The sequence below is a fragment of the Macrobrachium rosenbergii genome, chromosome 19 (assembly GCF_040412425.1).
Source record: "Macrobrachium rosenbergii isolate ZJJX-2024 chromosome 19, ASM4041242v1, whole genome shotgun sequence".
Classification (NCBI taxonomy): domain Eukaryota; kingdom Metazoa; phylum Arthropoda; class Malacostraca; order Decapoda; family Palaemonidae; genus Macrobrachium; species Macrobrachium rosenbergii.
In genome coordinates, this window is record NC_089759.1 from 35,381,917 (window position 1) to 35,395,181 (window position 13,265).

General features: G+C 36.7%; 1 protein-coding gene across 50 annotated transcripts in view; it reads left to right on the forward strand.

Annotated features, from left to right (window-relative positions):
* LOC136848823 (uncharacterized) overlaps positions 1-13,265 on the forward strand; it is a 141,698-nt gene that overhangs the window by 114,096 nt on the left and 14,337 nt on the right. For all 50 annotated transcript variants that reach the window (XM_067121507.1, XM_067121546.1, XM_067121510.1 and 47 more), the window contains 13 exons: positions 256-360; positions 721-876; positions 2,172-2,279; positions 5,311-5,439; positions 5,612-5,806; positions 6,780-6,908; positions 7,608-7,733; positions 9,265-9,432; positions 10,076-10,216; positions 10,461-10,565; positions 10,741-10,923; positions 11,298-11,471; positions 12,454-12,525. In XM_067121507.1, the coding sequence (XP_066977608.1) occupies positions 256-360; positions 721-876; positions 2,172-2,279; positions 5,311-5,439; positions 5,612-5,806; positions 6,780-6,908; positions 7,608-7,733; positions 9,265-9,432; positions 10,076-10,216; positions 10,461-10,565; positions 10,741-10,923; positions 11,298-11,471; positions 12,454-12,525 (1,791 nt within the window). The remainder of the gene's footprint in view (positions 1-255; positions 361-720; positions 877-2,171; positions 2,280-5,310; positions 5,440-5,611; positions 5,807-6,779; positions 6,909-7,607; positions 7,734-9,264; positions 9,433-10,075; positions 10,217-10,460; positions 10,566-10,740; positions 10,924-11,297; positions 11,472-12,453; positions 12,526-13,265) is intronic.

The following is a 13,265-nucleotide window of genomic DNA, read 5'->3' on the forward strand; positions in this document are numbered from 1 at the left end:
GTTAATACCTCTCACCATGTTAATATCGAAGTTTCTAATAACAGAAGAAAAATGTGAAACTGTTTGAGCGAAAAGTAGTCCACTCCTTAAATTTATAAAAATACGGTTTGCCTGAATTCCAAATAAAGCTTCGTAATTTCCATTGCTTCTGTTTTCAAAAGATACTGTTACTCTACTCGGAAATTCAATTACCTCAGATGATTAATATCTGCTTTTGATTTAGCATGATAAAGTATATTTTTTTTTTTTTGGTAGATGGAAGTGCTAATGAAGGTGGCTGGTAATCATGAATATAAATCCTCTGAGCAACAACAGGAGATACGAAAAATTATCAGGGACTCGATGCAGAAAGACCGCCAGGTGAGTGGATGGGGAAATTTTGTCTGACGCAGCGTTTTGGTAGAGAACAAAATCTTGAATGGAAATAGCAGATCCTTATGTTTATGGATGAAATGCTGATTGATAAACTGAAACAAATGATTCATAACTTAGGTCAGATATGTTTTTGGAAGCAGCACTCTTTGTCAAAAAATTGTGGTCAGATTGCCTTCACGAACCATTTGCAAACTTTTCAAAAAGTTTCTGGGTCAGTAATCAGCGTTGTAGTTGTTCTCGGATAAGTTGACTCTTTGTTTTTATGTCCACGTTTAATTTTGTACGTCATTTTTCTCTTTTTTGGCCTCACTGTAGAGCTAATTAATTTTTTTTACTTACCTGCAGATATCAACACTAGAAACCCAAGTGGAAGCTCTCAAGATTCAAATAAATGCACTGGAAGATCTCGTTTCCAGTGAACGAAAGGAAGTATTGTCACTTAAGGACGTTTTGGCAAAGGAGTCCAAGTTATTACAGCAGACGAGGAATAAGTTAGATGCAGTAAGTTAGAATGAATGGCAGCATTACTGTAACTCTTTCTCTTATTATATGGTGTTGTTGATACATGTAATTTATACAGTTAAGTGTTGTGAATATGAAGTAAAGTAAACTAAACTCATTCATGTAATTCGCCCAGAATCTGTTGGACTCATGATTTTTGTAGCTTATTATCAGTTTGATTGTGCAGCCTTTACTTTAATTATTTAACAAGGGATGATACTAACTGCACAGGCCTTATTTCATCCAATATATTACTCAAACCATGCAGGCCAAATTTCCTGCTGATGGCGTTACTCCTTCCCTCCGTAATCTTTTTAAAAAGTTTACAACCAATTAATATCTGTCCGTTGTTGACGTCACCACATCTACTCTTTTCCCCATCCCTTGTGGCGTTCTTCAGGGCTCTGTTCTTTCACCTCATGTTTTCCTTCGCTTTACCAATGACATCTTGTTTACCTCTTCTCCAGTGGATGCTTTTGCAATGATTCAGCTCTCCTCATTTCCCCCCTTATCTGCATTTGGGATCCTGTAGCTGAGTTTAATTCAGTGGCATCAAGATAACGGTTTTTTTTTTTTTTGCTTTCTCTGAAATACCGTTTGCTAATTTTTTAAAGCCTTAATTAAACCTCTCACCTCTATCAATATTTTTGTACGTAGGGTGCATCTGACTGGAAATTTTGCCTTTGAGAAAACTGACTGTATTGTTTCAGTGACAATTCTGCATCCAAGCCTGATAAATATCGATCTTATTTAGGGCCCTCCTAAGGTAATTTGTTTGATTATTAACACACTAAACCCCCAATTCTCTCAAGATATATCGTAGCCTACACCAAACCACATTATACAACATTTACGCTGTTGAAATCGATTAATAACTATTTTCTGTCTACTGTGGAGCAAAGAAAGCAGTGTATCTCTTAAGCTTCAGTCTTATTAATTTCATTCGCATTAAACATCCACACTGCACACACACACATATATATATATATACATATACATACATAAGAGGTTTGTATATATGTAACAGAACTTTGTATCCCTATCAGCCAATGAAATCACCATAAAAACGTTAAATTTCCAACGTACCTCTTTAAAGTAGACATGACAACTGAACAGTTATATACCCTTAATTTTTTGCCAAAAACTAAAGACATTTTGATATTGTTGCCAAATCATCATCCCTGGAAAAAATCATATCAGAAAAGAAGGTTCTTTCGTGCCTCGCTTCTCTGGATAACTTTGATAAATGCCCCTCTGCTCCTTACGGACCGAATCCCTTTTTTTCCCTCCTCTAGGCCAGGAAAGAAGCCTCGCGAGGGGAAGAACAACTGAGCGGCTTGAGGAAGGACCTCCAACATGCTCAGGACAAGATCAGTCGACAGGAGCAACGGATCAAAGAGATGGTAGAGTCTTTCTTGAGATACAATTCACTTTGCTGACAGAGAGTTTCACTTTCTCTCTCTCTCTCTCTCTCTCTCTCTCTCTCTCTCTCTCTCTCTCTCTCTCTCTCTCTCTCTCTCTCTCTCTCTTCTCTCCTTGCAAGATTCCAGCATCATGTTGACCCCCCACCTGTGGGGGGGAAGCTTTGCCAGAGAGCATCTCGCATTCGGTTGATTTAAAAAGTACTACGACCTTATTCTTCTTCTTCTTTTTTTTTTGTAGCCTTTACCAGCATCTTGTATTGCCAGTATCTGATTTTCTAGCTTGGATTTGTATTGCTGTTCATTGAGAAAGCTGTCTAGTTATGTTATTGCATTTGATTACATATTTCTCTCATCATTTGTTTTTCCTTTACTTGGTTGCATCCGTTTGTGTTTAGCGCTCATTATCATCATATTTATATGAATACATTTTCTCGTGATTATTCGCGCTCTCCTCTTCTCTCTCATTAACTGGACTGAAAAGCTATAACTCATCAAAGCACCCCCCTCACTTAGAGGTTTGTAATGGACAGTTAACGTTTTTAATCTGAGACGATTTTCAGCATAAAATAATTATCAATAGATTTATCTTCACAGTTGGCGTTATCAATATTCTGTATATATTTATTCATTTACATTTCTATTTAATCAGCTGTTGCAGTTTTAATGCTCATTTTCAGTCTAGGCATTACTTGCATTGTAGGCAAACAGGGCTATATTTTAACACGAACTGGAATTCTTTGTTTGATATCACGTAGGTCATCAAAAATTCTGGTATAAGTTTTTGTAATACCAATAACGTAAGCATACTGCAGATTTTGCAATTGCATTCTCAACATTTAAGTGATTACAATTCCTGAGTAAAATGCAAAGGGTATTATGACGTTACATTAATCACCGAAAGAATTTCTAAAACTTCACTGTTACAAATAAATTTTGTGTGAAATTGGTATTCTCAGGACAACGAAATGCAACCATTGGAATTCTATCACTGCATTGCCATAACTGCTCTATCTCATAATCTACTAACTAACCAATGCTGATGCCTTTTCACTATTTGAATGACAAATGAATGAAGGAATCATCTTAGTGCACCGAACATATTTTCTCATCTACACTGAACATAATCAAATTTCTTGAGTCTTTTATTTGTCGTATGATACTTATAAGTCTAGAATAGTGCAATGTAATGACAAAAAATCAATAAAGCCTCCCTCCTAGTTTCATTTTAGTGTGACTCTGGATCTCCTCACTTGTCTTAGATGATGGAGAAAAGCTAACTACTGCATTCTGGAGAACTTTGAGAATTCTATGAAGGGAATGTTCAAGTAAAGACAGCTGAACCTCTACAGTCTATGATGACTGGGACAGACAGTCTTATTTTCAGTTTATGCAATATCTTCCCTGTCAGACCACTTAACTTTTGTTGGCGGTAACCAGCGACAGGGAACAACTATTTTAGAAAAATAAGCAAAAGTAAGGAAAATATGAAATAGTGTGAGAGAGGGTACTGAGAAGGTAACTAAAAGTTTAAGTCTAAGGTCCTCGAGATTGGGTTATTTAGCTAAAAAGTGTCTCCTTGTCAAAGGAACTAGGCAGTCATCACAGTACGGCTGATTTATAATTATTGTTATGACGCTTATTTGAACTATTCACGAGCCCTTAATCACGAGGTAAGTTGAAAGTGGAAGGATTATCCAGTTTCATCCAGGTCTTTATTGGAATTTGCTGAAGCTACAATTATGACATTTGTGCTGACTTAAATAAACAGGCAAAACTGCTTTAGATGTAGTATAAGGGTATAGCTGTTGTGACCAAAGATTGTTCTTCATGTACAGAAGGTATCTGGTACTGTATAATGGATTAAAAAACTAATATGATGTTACTAATTAATACCATGCAAAACTGACATATGAAAACAAGAGTGATGGGTTTGAGATGTACAGCATTATCAAAAAACTGTCAGTTTTTACCATTGTATATCTTCCCTCCTCTGCTGTTTAATTAAATTTGTATGGAGACACACAGAGGGGAGCATGTCAAATTAAACAAAAAAGAAAAAATGAAGGATTTCCAGAATGAGGTTAAACTATCTTTGCAATAGCAGATTACTGAAAGGTAAGAGACATCTTTGCAAGAAGAAACCCATTTTATTGGTTTGTACATGTCCGCATGAAAACTAGATGTCTGTAAAAAAGAAAGAAAAGGGAAATTCGAAAATGTATATATTTTTATTGCATATACACAAAATATCATTGTTAAAGGGCACCCTGGATTCTAATATTACTGTTATTACCGGCAATGGTTGATGGATAACTGGGTGGTAAAAATGGTATGCTAAAATTTCATATTTTTATATTTTTGCTACAGTCGTGTTACGCCTTGAAAAAATCACGTAAAAGTGATTGGTATGCTGTATACACTAATGCCTAAAAGGCACGGATTTCCCGCTATCAAGCGATTTCTTGTTTTTACAACGAAATTAACATAGTTTAGACCAGGCAGTACTTCACTCATTTAAAAGGACTGACGAACAAGTTCGTTATGCAGTAGGAAGAGTTTTGATCCAGTTCACCTGGCGCCTGTGAGTTAGGCTACAACTATCAAGCTCTGTGTATAAGAAAGAAAAGAATCCGGCTGGAAAATTTCTAGTCGAACCGCAAATCACAGGGAGAATGTACGCCTCTTTCTTTTGATTTCTAGCCTAGCTGATTAAAATCATATATTAAGAATGAAATATATTCTCGTATTCTGAACTCATGTTTCAAAAGTTTGTTATTTAACTGTACTTGTAAGTTGTTTTATTGCTTTATTTAAGTCAAATGAGCGTATGTTCAAGATGTAATGAAAAAAATGTCTAAAACTAACTCTTTAGATGTTAATCCATCATGGCTATGTTGAAGATTGTAACTCCATATTCAATCTTGGTAAGTGTGGAGGATTTCATTCACCGTAATACCTAACTGAAAACGTCGGAATCCCGTCAATAACCGAGTCGCCTCTTTGGTACTAGGAGAGTGAGCGTGAAGCCGAAGTAGCAGCTGTGGCGGAGCGGCTCACTGCAGCCCACGAAGCCAGCGTCCGGAGGTTGGAGGAGAGTTTGGTGACGTACTCTCGACTGCAAGCCCGGGAAGAATTCCAGGTCAGTTTTTCGTTGAGGGTTTATGGTTGCATCCTTATCGTATCTGGTATTGCTTTTAGTGTGCTGTTTATCTTCTGAAACTGTAAATTCTTATGCAGAGAGCTGTTAATCAGCTCAGTGGTCTGGTTAAACTAAGGTAGGCCTATACTTAACTTTTCATTAATCCTCCCAGGTCGAAAACCTAGAAGAATCCGTGAGGGATATGGGAGGCCGCCTTGCCGAGTCGGAGCTCCGGGTAAAGGAGTTCGAGAGGGAGAGAGAGATCCTCACCAGAGGCCTCCGTCAGGAGCAGGGGCGTCGAGAGGACGACAGCCAGGAATACCAAAGGCAGATCAGGAGACTCACTGAAGAAATGACTCTACTGAAGGTCAGTCAACATTGCAATTTTTTTCAAGTGGTTCCGCCTTCCACGAGCAGAAATGTAAATGCACTGATACTTTATCTCTAAGAATGTGACCATCTCAAGTACAATACATACTAATTTTTGCACTTGGCTATTTTTCTGCAAAGAATATTAACTCAGTATTCATATACATTCATATGAACTGCATGTATTGGCATCCTTTTCAGATGTCCTCCAGTTTCATTAGTGAATATACCGTGAAAATGAGACGAAGTATTCTTCGGGTGCTGTGATAATTTTAGAATACAAAATAGTCTATTTTCGGCAGTGAAACATTATTATTTCACATTCAGCTCACCCGTAGTTTTGTTTCAGCGATGTGAAATGTTTTATATAGAGTTTTAATTGTACAGCTGTAAAGTAGCCTTTTGAAAGAATGAAAAGACTAGGAATTAATATTTCTATATTAAATTTTGTGAGTGCCATAAGGTCTGTTATCTAGCTGCTATACTGGTTTGTATAGATAAGAAGATTCAATTATGGTGCTTAAAAACGTTCTACAGAATTTAAGCAGAATTCTCCGCTGTTTGCGTTTGTAGCCCATGAAAACCTGGATAGTCGCATACTAAAATGATAAGCTGATTTCTGATTTCGGATAAGAATAGTAGAATTTCGACTGTTGGTCTTGCTTCGGGATATAAAATATATGTATATGTATTTTGAGTTGCGGGTAGTTATGTCATTTTTAGCCTTGATCTTACAGTAAATTATTGTCAGTCTACTTCTGGATAAAGTTCAACTTTCTTTCAATACAGCAACGTCTGCTATTTAGCTCAGTTATGAATATCAGACGCCCACGTATCTGAAAATGAAAATAAACAGAATAAATCCTGAAATAAAGAAACTGGTATAAGCATGTGACGATATGATACATTTTCAAGCTAGCTATTGCATATGTGTGTTGCGTCTTTCCAACCACCCGATTCATCTTGGTCAGGCACGACTCGAAGGCGTGCAGGAGGAGACTCTGACTTGGCAGCGTCACTGTGAAGACTTGGAGGAACGCCATCAGCAGTCAGATGGTAGCAGTGGCATACATCCGCAGTTCCAGAAAGTTCAGTGTCAGGTCAGTTTGTTTCAGGACCAAAATAAGTATAGTTGTGTCAGAATACTGGAACAGTCTTTTCTTTTTTCGTATTCACGCTAGAATAATGTGGTTGCAAGGTCAGTTTGTTTCAGGAATAAAATATTGATATTAGTATCAGCATATATTACTGGAACCGTCGTTTCTTTTTTTCCATACTCATACTCAAATAATGTTTCCAAATATCTTGAAGTCATGGTTTATTTTTAATCTGACTGAGTCAAGAAAATGAATGCAACACTCTCATGCAGATAACTATGCATTAATCCAGCAATGGATTAATGCATATCATTAAATTTACTCGGTTGTGTATCAGTTATTACTAATTTCTGACGTTTTCGTTTCCTTAAAGCTGAAATTACTACACGAATAGTATCCTCAAGTTTATCGCGTAATCCTGGGAAAAGTTGAATCATACAAACTCGCTTTCACATGCTAATTCTTAATGGATTTTCGTGTTGCCGTATTGAGATGACCTGTCAAAAAAATAGCTAAAGAATAAACAGTGAAGAAATACTCACAAACGTTTTATTAATCGTAGTCTGTAAGCCAGTAAGTATTTTTTTTAAATTTTCTGTCGTTGCGTCATCATGAAAGAACTTTCCTACTAAGCCAGCACCCGGCAATTCAACCGGAGCAATGAGAGACGAGAGGTGATTCTCATTCATTACCCCTTTCAAGGTGGAGAGCCTGCGAGAAGCTTTGTTAACGGCGAAAATGGAAACCAGAAAAGCCGAGGAGGAGAGGAGCCACGCCCACGAACAGGTCCTGAGCTTGATAAGGGAGTGCAACACGCTCGAGGAACAGGTGGGTGACCAACATCCCCGCTGGAATTTTGTCCCTGAGAGTCTGACTGGGAGAGGTTGAACTGCTTATCGAGGTTTTTTCCTTTATTGGTTTATATGCGTTCTCTGTATTAGATGGTGATTATCATTATTGTTATTACTGTTGTTGCTGACTTCAGGCTGTTGAAATCATCATCACTAGCTTCTCACGTTGTTGTTAATATCTTTATTGCAGTGCATTTAAATCACTCCTCACTCACGTTACTGGATGAAATTCTAACACGATAGGCTGCTACCAGTAGAGACGTTGGAAGAAACAGCTGATAATGAATTTGATAAAGGAAAAAGAACTGTTAACTTATTATGAAAAAAGATTCTTGAGATAACTCTGTTTATTCCTGAAGCAAGAGGAAAAATACCAGTAAAATGAAGAAGAGAGAACAGTAAGCAAAAATGAGTGCAAAAGAGAACGATGTCTTAGCTGTTTCAAAGTAGTATACAGCAATGTTGCAAATGTTGAAAAAACTGATAGGTGCAATAGCAAATATGGAAAATTAACTGAATATTCTTATTGAAGATGTTTTTATACAGAGAAAGAGCTTCATATGAAGTAAGAATATTTATGAAGACAAAATTTGGAGACTAAAATGCATGGTTTAAAAAATAAACGCAATGTTTATGATTATTGGATTGATTGTGAAGCACCAAGTGTTGAAAATATGAGTGATCTGATGAATCTAATATTAACTGGTTGATTTTGTATATGAAGCAGGCTTCTGTCCAAATGCAAATGGCGTTTATATCCAAATACTACCTTGTGGGTCAATGTCGGATCATCAATGATTAGCCTACAGATCATTGGGAGTTTGATAGTTGAGACTTAGAAACACGAATTACATGATCCTGCAGCGTAGACTTAAAAGCATGAGAAACTGGGTCTTGACACTTAAGCAAGAAACAAGAAATGAGACATGGAAACTGAGATACATACACTAGACTCAAGCACTCTCAGGACACGGACTTGAAGCACAAAAGTCTGAAATACTGTGGCTTGAGAGACTAGCCCGAGGGGGAGAAACCTTGGGCATGGGAGACTGTACGAAGCATGGTATAGCATGTCTTATACCACAGAAATAAGACGAAAAACAGAGTAGTCTCAAAGTCATCTTGCAAGATATCCGCGAGGCAAAGTGTACCGATTTGTGCTACCACGTAGGCCTATGGTATACCACAAACATTCGCTTTAAGAAATATGTAGTGTTTTTGTTTTCATTTCAAATTGTCTACCCCGGAGAAGCTGATGAAGTAAGGGATTAGTTATCTTTTGTTTTTGTACATCATTTGCTACAGAAGCAACATACCAAAATTCTGCATTTATGAGCTGTAGGGAAAATCTGTTGTACCCTTAATTTTACATTGTATACACGTTCCAATTATGTTCTTTAATTTTTGCCTGTGGTTTTTACTCCAAATTAATTCTCAACCAAGCTTCATTTGCTAATACGCTAATTTCTGGAGATCTCACAAATAAAGGTTACTAATTTTCTCTACAGATCCATCGCCTGACAAAGGAGAAATGTCGATTACAAGAACAACTGTCATGCAAAGAATCGGACATGGTCATCCTTGAGAGGGACAATGCCACTGCCTTCTCCAAAGAAGAGCTGACTCGTTCAGCTGAAAGAATCGCCGAGTTGGAGAAAGAGCTCACACTAGCAAAGGTGGGTGAAATTTTATGCAATCCATGATTTTGACTCGAATTTTGTTCTTGAATAGAAAATGTTATTCGTGCATTTTCACTTCCTATGGTCAGACTTCCGTTATTAGATACATCATTGTATGTCCTTGATTTATAATTATTTTTTTCTTATCAGGCAGTATTATATCAGAATATCTGAATAGTTTAAAACAATCTTTTGCATGACACCTGAGAATTTCAGTGTGATATGAGTCCTTATAGTGCTGATACCTGGAAAAAGTCAAGTGGGCAGTCCAATTTCTTTGTCTAAGTGAGTAGGCCTATATGTGGGTTCCGGGTTATTATCAGCAATATCTGCGAGAAGTCTCCTGTAATATTACTTGAATCAGTAACCGTCTTATCATAAGAATGTGATGCCAAGTTGGTGATCATGTGTTTAAAGGCGGGTGTGGATTCAATGAATTGGATGCCACGTGCTTACTTGACTCTCAGAACCTCTGCAATATGGGAGACTGAAACCAACCTAAACTTTAAATGAACACTACTGATAATATATTGATGGAAAATATTTAAGATTTTGCATTACGGTTCAGAGGTGATAATCTTGACAAAATGAAACAGACCCTCGCGAAGTGAACACTAACGCATAATAATACCCAAACCAGAGTGGAGCCTGTAATAGCGAAATGACCCTGGAAGGAAGTGAAATGAAGTACCTTCGTCAACAGCTGGAGGAGGCTCAGCTAGAGATTCAGAGACTCAAAGACTCCAAATACAGTGACTGTGGCATAGAAGGCATGAAATGGGTAAGAGACTGATCACTGTTCGGATTCTGAATAGCAACTTTTGCTCTGGAGGGGTTTACCTTTGCTCGTTAACATTCAAGCTTGTTGTAATTATTAGTTTTATATGAACTAAAAGAAATGGCGGTCTCTGCCACAGCGAAAGTACTGTATCTTTCACCTCTAAAGGTGAATACCTTTTCTTTCCTACAAAATCAGGGAAGTTATTTTGTAGAAACATCTCTGTTCATTTTCAAAATATTTTCAGGGCGACAAAATTTCCTCATTGCAAGAAGAAGTCTCAGTGGTTACTAGGCAGCTCAAAGAAACAGAACACCGGGAGGCTCTTCTTAAAGATCAAATATATGTGCAGGTCAGTATGGACGTAGCAGTGGTTCCGGAAACACGACACGCATGTGCTGGTTTTTGCAAACTTTTGTTGACACGTTTGGCACAATGTTATTTCTGTTTATTGGTAAACATGAACCAAAACTCTCTTAAATCTTCTTTTGACAAATCAGTATAAATTGACTTTGAACCTTTCACAGAACTTGAGCTCTTGTGGAAGCAGTGGTGAGATAATGGTGAGCCAACTTCGCAGTGAGATCGCCTCTGCTCGAAAGGAGAGCAGTGAGGCCAGACGTATGTTACTGGAACGAGAGAGTCAGAGTCGCATGTCTCAACTGAAGATTGAAACTCTACAGAAAATGCTACAGGACAGACAGCATGAAGTAAGTTTTTCTGCTGAAAAGGATATAAAGTTTGCTTTGCCGAAAAGAAATGTAAATATCCTTTACGCCAATATTTCAATTATTCTGCGAGGATGGAAATATTTTTAGAGCGAATTAGATGTGTTTAAAGTCCTATCTTTGGTAACTGAAAAGCTAACGAGTTCAGTTCTTTTGTATGATTTACACACTATAAAAGATAACACTGGTCCATTTTCCGCATGGAGATATGGCATAAAATAATATCACTAAAAGACCAGAGTCAAAGTCTGTAAAATAAGCACTTCATGATCGAGGAAACTAACAACACTGTTTAGGGTCAAAGCTTCTAGTTTCTCCATGAAAAACAGGTTAAAAGTTGAGCTTAATTTGTCAAGGTTACTGGACTGGAGGAGAAGCTATCAGAGTCACAGTCAGAAGCCCATCGCTTTGAAACTGAAGTTGCCCATTTGCGAACCCGGGTAGCCACCCTCTCCACTCAACTCGAGCACGCCCAGTCTCACAATAAGTCTACCAGCAGTAGCGGTCATGCGCTCACTCATTCTGAGAAGGTAAGGCCCACACTTACTGCCTCTGCGCACTTGTTTCTCTCTATTCCTCTGTTGAATTTCAAGGAAATGTAGATTCTGAAAGGTGGTTGTTATTATAGATGATTAATAGTATCGATATTTCAAGGCTCTTATTGTTCATATTTTTTAACATTCATGGCCAAAGCAGAGGCCCTTTTTCCATTCTTTGAGTGTGATGAAAACTAGAAATCTGACTTTTCTACCTCACCTTATTTTAAAACACACGAATCAAGCAGCAGTATTGCCACTTGAAAATCAGTTGTTCTTTGAACTAGCAAACATTCAAATTTTCAGCTCTGTAACTGGGAGATGCTCCACTCACCCGCTCCAGTTGCCATAATTCTGTAGTCTGTTGTCAGTAGGGAAGACGTTACTTCAAGTAGAGCCTTGGCCTATCCCACAGTGGGGGGATTTTTCCCTGACATTTAAAATGTCAAATTCATCTGTTGAACAGCCATTTAGAAAATGGTTTTATTGGACTATTCATGCATTAAGGCAAAAGGAAAAGACTTGGGATTTTTTGTACGAGATCAAAATATCTATTATTTTTTATTATGTGGGGATAATATTGTAGGTTACAGTATATTGAAGAGACATTTGTATTCTCTAAATTTCCTAATCATTATTTCTCTGAGACTGAGTAATTTCTTTTTTTTTTTATTTTAAATGTATCATATGAAATTTTTTTATATATATTATGAATATGTTTGTGCCAGCCAGTGAATCCTAATCTATCTTTAAACTGAGTAACATTGGGTCTGAACACGTAACATACTGCTTGAGAGAATTAGTATTTTTTTTTATGCCCATCCGAAATTTAGCTGTATTTTGTCACTGGCTCTTTGTCTTCGCTGTTTTTAATCAATGGAAATCTTTACTTTTTAGAGCTGATCTAGATTTGATTCACCAGTTGCATATGTTGTTGTTGGGTCCCCACGCTGATTAAATTATTTCCTAATGACAGGTAGAATCGCTTGAGAATGAAGTGTCACGTCTGGAAGGAGAACTGGCTGCCAAGACTGAGGAACTCAATCAGGTGTGTATGCTAATAATAATAATAAACATCATCATCATCATCTTTATTTTCACCACAAGATCGTATATATATATATATATATATATATATATATATATATATATATATATATATATATATATATATATATATGTGTGTGTGTGTGTGTGTGTGTGTGTGTGTGTGTGTGTGTGTGTGTGTGTGTGTATATATATATATAATCATCATCATCATCATCTTTATTTTCAGCACAAGACCTGTATATATATATATATATATATATATATATATATATATATATATATATATATATATATATATATATATATATATATATACTGTATATGGAAAATACAAAGTAGGGACATTACAACAGATACACACAAACTAGATAGACTCAAGAGTTAAAATGATAAAAATGATAATTGGCAATATCCACACAGTTTCTGAAGTAGCAGCGGAAAAAAATAGTAATTATATTATTGGTAGTGACAGCATTATTATTATTGGGAATAATAGTAAAAATATTAACATAAGCATATTAAAAAAATGATAGCAATTAAAAACAGATTGCCTACAAACTAATTTCCTGTCAGGGACCTTAGGTGGAATGCGGAAGTCAGGTCCAAAGGGCTAAATACGAAAAAAGTGGAAAGAGCAAATCTCAGTGATAAAGTAACATTGAAGATAATAATAATAATAAGTAATCATATTAGTAAGAATAGAAATACAATATAATAAAAAGTAACGCCACCAGTAAT